The sequence below is a fragment of the Erythrolamprus reginae genome, chromosome Z (assembly GCF_031021105.1).
Source record: "Erythrolamprus reginae isolate rEryReg1 chromosome Z, rEryReg1.hap1, whole genome shotgun sequence".
NCBI classification, from domain to species: domain Eukaryota; kingdom Metazoa; phylum Chordata; class Lepidosauria; order Squamata; family Dipsadidae; genus Erythrolamprus; species Erythrolamprus reginae.
Genome location: NC_091963.1, coordinates 6,782,893 through 6,790,006, shown reverse-complemented (window position 1 = coordinate 6,790,006; position 7,114 = coordinate 6,782,893). Strand labels below are relative to the sequence as shown.

Here is a 7,114-nt window from a genome sequence, read left to right as displayed (position 1 = left end):
GGGATATTAATGGAAGCTACCTTAGCTGTGCAACTATTAGCTTATGCACTTGAGAAAAGCCCTACGTAGCATAGGACCAGATTACTTGCAGGGCCGCCTTCTGCCGCACAAATCCCAGCGTCCGGTTAGGTCCCACAAATTCGGCCTTCTCCAGGTTCTGTCAACTAGACACCCTGAGCCCATGGAGAGGGGCAGCATATAAGTCGAATGAATGAATGAATGAATGAATGAATGAATGAATGAATGAATGAATGAATGAATGAATGGAGAATACCAGGACATTTTGGTCAAAATAATGTTTTGCTTTTGAAGGCATCTTTGGGAAGAGGGTGTCAATCTTCTGCCTCCTAGGCCAGCTTAGACAACCAGGTGGATGCATTGTCACTAAAAGCCCTTTCCCTTTGTCATGCACAGAAGTTAAAAGAACCAAATGGTGGTGTCTGGGCAGGTAGGTGGAGCCTCATACTCCCTTCGCGACCGGCTTTCTGTTGATTGTGATCAACAGAGATGATTAAAGAACCAGAAATTCAGCTAACCACTAGCTGTTGTTCAGCAGATCAAATTTCACCACCAGCTCAAGGTTGACTCAGCCTTCCATCCTTCCGGGGTGGGTAAAATGAGGACCCAGATTGTTGGGGTCAAGAGGCTGATTCTGTAAACCGCTTAGAGAGGGCTATAAAAGGACTATAAATCTAAATGCTATTGCTAGGATGTTTTGTACAGTGAATTGCTTGTATCACATCCATGCCAACATGGATATGTTTTGGCTCTGAGTCCAACTGATGTAACTTGGAGGCCTTCTTTGCCATAGACATGGCAAAGAAATTCTTGGCAAGATTATTTTACTGAAAGAGTAGTAGATGCTTGGAACAAACTTCCAGCAGCCGTGATTGGTAAATTCACAGGAACTGAATTTAAACATGCCTGGGATAAACATATATCCATCCTAAGATAAAATACAGGAAATAGTATAAGGCAGACTAGATGGACCACGAGGTCTTTTTCTGCCCTCAATCTTCTATGTTTCTAAGACTCTTGCCCCCTGGCCAATGTATGTGTTGAGAGAAAGTTGATCGAATGGAATGACTGTTTTTTATGGTTTTGGGGTTTTTTAGATTTTAAATTTAATTAGTTGGATCTAAGATGCTATATATTGTTTTATTACATGTTGTAAGCTGCCCCGAGTCCTCGGAGAAGGGCGGCATAAAAGTCCAATAAATGAATGAATGAATGACCATCAACACAACTGTATTCTTATATTTTTATTATTGCCAGCCCCCCTGTCCCTCCAAAAAACCCAAGAAAGACACACAACTTCTGAGCAATCTATCCTTTATTGTTCCTCATCCGTAGACAGAAAACTTCGCACACTAAAACAATTATGAGCCGCCCCGAGTCTTCGGAGAGGGGCGGCATACAAATCTAATAAATTATTATTAAATTATTATTATTAATTATGTTTGCATCACGTTAAAGACACCCTCTGAGTACTTGACTTTCTCAACCGAACTCTCCACATTTTGCTGTTTCTTGGTCCTACATTCTGCCACAAATTATCCCATTCAAGACCGTTCCCCAACTCATTCTCGTCCACCTGCTGTCTTAAATGGCAGCTACTGATCATTTAAATGACAGCTATTGAACATTTACTGATCTCTAGAGAGAAAGTGGGCTTCAGCGCAAATCCAAAAGTTTGGAAGACAAAATCTCTGGACCCCTGACTGACCCAGGTTGGATCTTGTAACATTATCCTGGAATACAAATATTCCCTTTCATCCGTGAGCAACTGATTGTGTTTAATTTCCCGTGGATGTTTTATGCAGGTGGCTTCCTTAGCTTGGGACAATCAATTTTTCTGTATCATTTTGATATTTCTATCCTAAGGTGATTCTCCTCCTCCTCCTCCTTACCGCCAGGATCATCACCAAACTTGCATTCCTTATTTATTTTATTTATCAAGTATGCATTTGTAATGTACGTACAGAGGTGGGGCTGCTAAGGTGGAACAGTGACATGTGCTCGCCCCCGTGGCCATGAGTGCTAGCGGAGTCCAGCACAATTCTGCTACTGCAGGTGCACCCATGTTTCAATCCGTTTTTTGCTTCCGCGCGTGCCTAATATCGCGCCGAAACATGGGCGCACCTGCGTCTCCACATGTGATTCTGCTACCTGCCCAGGTGCAGTAGCAGAATTGCGCTGGACTCCGCTAGCACTCAGAGCCAGCCCTGTATATGTATATATGTTTATATACATAAAATGGGTCCTGATAAGAGGGAACATTAGGACAGAGTAAATAGGAACACTGGTGAACTTATGCCACCTCTTATTGATCTTTTAGGAATTGGGTGATGTCAATAGTGGATAGTTTAAGGGTGAAGTTTTAGGGAGTTTGGTGACAAAACCACAGAATTAGGTAATGAGTTCCATCAAAGAACTTCCAGAGATTTGGATGTGACAGACCTGAAGAATGTCGATTCAAGAATACAAACAAGATTTTTCTTTTTTTTTTAAAAAAAGAAGAAGAGTCAAAGGCAAGGACAAAGAAAGCAACAGGCCGGATCTGAAAGGGTAATAATTTAGATAAGGAACATCTGGAAAGAATGAGCAGTGTGAAAACTCCTGGTCCCCATTCATAATTGGAGGCCTTCACCTACAATTTCCCAAAGAAGAAAACCACTTCTGCAAAATTGATAATTGCCCTTTTGGTTTCATGGGTTGCAGGTCTTAAAGGTAAAGTAGAAAGACAGTAGAAAATAGAAATAGAATAGTTTCTGAATTCGAGAGAATTGCTGGCTGTGTTTGGATGGATTTACACCTGGTTTGTTTATTTTCTCTGCTTCACATGTTTGTTTGTTTGTTTGTTTGTTTGTTTGTTTATTTATTTAGTTAGTTAGTCCAATACATAATACACATTGAAGAGAATAGATATGTAATAATATAAATAAAGAAAAGAATAGAAGAAAAGATATAAAAGTATAGGTGAACATATTTGAAAGGAAGAAAAGGTGAATGAGATAAGGAGAGACAATTGGACAGGGGACAGTAAGGGGCGTGCATAAGTTACAGTATTAACCCATGAATGTTACAGAATAACCCATTAGTGTTTAAATTGATCTTTTTTTAAAAAAAAGCTAAGAATTCTAACTAAAAAATACTTTAAACAAAATTACTAAGTTGGCAGTTAAGAATAGATTAATCATTATTAGCAAAACAAGTCCCATTGAAAGTAAGTGAGAAGTCCCATTGAAAGTACTCAATGTACACATTATGATAAACTATGGTTTCCTTGATTAAACCAACAGCGGCTGACTTTATCCATCATTTTATGGCCTGGATCATACTAAGCCAAAACACATGAACTGTGTTATGTTGTAGCTTAATGTGTAAAAATTTACTTTCTAACCAAGCGCTCCAATGATTATCTGCCCTGCTCAGAGTTCAATTATTCTCCAGTTTGTATCCTTGACACGCTGAGACAATCCATCATTGACTTAGAATTGTGTGGTGGTTATCCTTTCACTAATACAAATGTCTTTATTTGATTTTGTACATCCGTTTTCCAGGCTGTCGTTGGTTTCTTTGCTTTTCCTAAAAATGGGAAAAGTTAAAGACAGTTATATGTAGACCTTGACTTACAACAGTTCATTTAGTGACCGTTCAAAGTCACAATGGCATTGAAAAAAAAGCCATTTTCACACAACCATTGTGGCATCCCCCAGGGTCACGTGATCAAAATTCAGAAGCATGCCATTGATTCATATTTACGACGGTTACAGTGTCCTGAGATCCGCTCTTGTAACCTCCTGACAAGCAAAAGCCAATGAGGATGACAGATTCAATTTAACAATTGCTCCGTTAACTTAACAACTGCGGTGATTCACTTAACAACAGTGGCAAGAAAAGTCATAAAACGGGGCTAAACCCATTTAATAAATGTTTCACTTAACAACGGAAATTTTGAACTAAATTATGGTCATAAGTCGAGGGCTACCCATACAATGGGAAGGTGTACGAAGAGGGGCGGCATACAAATCTAATAAATAAATAAATAAAGTATGTAATCCATAATATTCTGCTCAAAATAGCGTTACAAGGTGTAAATACTTTAATCCGGGCTTTCTAAAACCTTTTAACAAGTAATCCTCCACTTCTAACCATTTGTTTAATGACCATTTGAAATTTATTTATTTATTTTATTTATTTATTTATTGGATTTGTATGCCGCCCCTCTCCGCAGACTCGGGGTGGCTAACAACAATGATAAAAACAGCATGTAGAAATCCAATTAATAAAACAACTAAAAACCCTTATAATAAAACCAAACATACACACAAACATACCATGTATAACTTGTAATGGCCTAGGGGGAAGGAATTTCTTAACTCTCCCATGCCTGGCGGCATAAATGAGTCTTGAGTAGTTTACGAAAGACAGGGAGGGTGGGGGCAGTTCTGATCTCCGGGGGGAGTTGGTTCCAGAGGGCCAGGGCCGCCACAGAGAAGGCTCTTCCCCTGGGGCCCGCCAAACGACATTCCAATGGCTCTGGGAGAAAAAAGGTGAGCTAGAACCAGTCCTCACACAACTGTGCTGGTATCTGTAAAGGTCACGTAATCGAAGTGTACACACTTAGCAAGAGCTAGCATGTATTTACAAAAATTGCTGCCTCCATATTTTATGTAATTACATTTTGCCATTTTTCTTCTAGTTGGCTTCTGACAAGCAAAGTCAATGGAGGAAGCTGGATTCAGTTAGTGACCACAAGATTCACTTAACAGCAGTGGCAGAAAGGTCATAACACTGGGCACAATTCACTTAACAACTTCCTTACGTAACAGCTACCTTAAGTAGCTTAGAGCAGGGGTCTCTCTAACCTTGGCAACTTTAAGACTTGTGGACTTCAACTCCCAGAATTCCTCAGCCAATATATGCCGCTTTACACAACTTAGAGTGTGATTAAAAATTGTATATGTGATTGCTACCTTGCTAAGCAACAGAAATTTTGAACCTAATTCTGGCCATATGTGAAGGGCTAATTATACACGTTGATCCTTTGGGGAACAATTTGTAACACAATTTCTGTTGAGTTTGATTTTTGACCTTTTTTATACGTAGTTAATTAGGCATGCTGGTTTCAAAATTGTAGTGAGTTTGCTTCTACCACATCAAGTTTTTTCTCTACACCTTATACACAGTATATAATATAGTTAATTAGGCAACATGAGCATCAAATTGCATTTTTTACATAGCCATCTTGCTATGGGGGAATTGAAACATCTCCCCCTTGCCCATGTTGCTTTGGTGTATGATTGATTGTGTGCTTGTTTATATATATTGGGGTTGCTTTTATGAATTTTTTAATCTAAAACTGTAATTAGATTGGTAAATATTAGATTTGTCACTACGTACTGTTTTTGCCATTGTTGTGAGCCGCCCCGAGTCTGCGGAGAGGGGTGGCATATAAATCCAATAAATCTAATCTAATCTAATTTCCCGGAAAATCTTGGTGAAGTCAGCGCTAAGAAGGGTGAGCGATTCCACCAAGATTTGAAGGTCATGGAGACACGGGATCCAGGTAGATGGGATGTGCAGTGCAGTCAGGCGGTAGGGAAAGCAAGTAGGATGCTTGGCTGCATAGCTAGAGGTATAACAAGCAGGAAGAGGGAGATTATGATCCCACTATATAGAATGCTGGTGAGACCACATTTGGAATACTGTGTTCAGTTCTGGAGACCTCACCTACAAAAAGATATTGACAAAATTGAACGGGTCCAAAGACGGGCTACAAGAATGGTGGAAGGTCTTAAGCATAAAACGTATCAGGAAAGACTTAATGAACTCAATCTGTATAGTCTGGAGGACAGAAGGAAAAGGGGGGACATGATCGAAACATTTAAATATATGAAAGGGTTAAATAAGGTCCAGGAGGGAAGTGTTTTTAATAGGAAAGTGAACACAAGAACAAGGGGACACAATCTGAAGTTAGTTGGGGGAAAGATCAAAAGCAACATGAGAAAATATTATTTTACTGAAAGAGTAGTAGATCCTTGGAACAAACTTCCAGCAGATGTGGTAGATAAATCCACAGTAACTGAATTTAAACATGCCTGGGATAAACATATATCCATCCTAAGATAAAATACAGAAAATAGTATAAGGGCAGACTAGATGGACCATGAGGTCTTTTTCTGCCGTCAGACTTCTATGTTTCTATGTTTCTATGTACATAGGATAGCTGACTAATTTTGGTGCATCAATTGAGAATGCCCACAGATTAAACACTCCAGAAAAAGCTATAAGCGGAAATTTTTAACCTTAATATGTATAATTACCATTTGATTTTAAAAAAACCCAACTATTTGTATGAACACAATTTAACTTGCAGTAACTATTATAGCCTTTGTATGAATAAAATGATTCTTTTCAAATAGCATATTTGGTAAGTTTTTACTTTCCTTTCCTTTTTATACACAATTTGTATGACTTTTGAGGGTATCCTTTTGTGATAGAGAAAAACTGCTCGTTTTTGGATCCAGAGGCCAAACGTTAATTGAAAACCCCCCACAGATTTAAGACAACGAAACTGCTGTTTTACACTACAATTGCAGTGCCTAAGCACATGTAAAGCCACTGCTAATTTTTAAGGCGCAACTTGTATCTATCACCAGATTGCGGCTTGCCTGGAACCGCCTGCTACCGCACAAATCCCAGCGACCGATAAGGTCCCACAGAGTTGGTCTTCTCCGGGTCCCATCGACTAAACAATGTCGTTTGGCGGGCCCCAGGGGAAGAGCCTTCTCTGTGGTGGCCCCCGCCCTCTGGAACCAACTCTCCCCGGAGATTAGAGCTGCCCCCACCCTTCCTGTCTTTCATAAACTACTTAAGACTCACTCATACCACCAGGCATGGGGGAGTTGAGACACTTTTCCCCCAGGCTTTTTTATACTTTGTTTTATGTTTGGTATGAATGTTGCTGTTTGGTTTTTAAGTAATGATAGGGTTTTATATGTTTTTAATATTAGATTTGTTCCACTGTTACGTTGTTTTTATTGCTGTTGTGAGCCGCCCCGAATCTTCGGAGAGGGGCGGCATACAAATCTAATAAATAAATAAATAA

At 39.5% G+C, this 7,114-nt stretch overlaps 1 protein-coding gene across 1 annotated transcript in view; it reads right to left on the bottom strand.

Moving 5' to 3' along the window:
- Positions 1-1,321: 1,321 nt before the first annotated feature.
- The window catches only part of SLC22A13 (solute carrier family 22 member 13), a 37,031-nt gene continuing 31,238 nt past the window's right edge, over positions 1,322-7,114 (bottom strand). Inside the window, exon 10 of the mRNA XM_070727806.1 lies at positions 1,322-3,588. Within this exon, the coding sequence (XP_070583907.1) occupies positions 3,492-3,588 (97 nt within the window). The 3' untranslated portion in view covers positions 1,322-3,491. The remainder of the gene's footprint in view (positions 3,589-7,114) is intronic.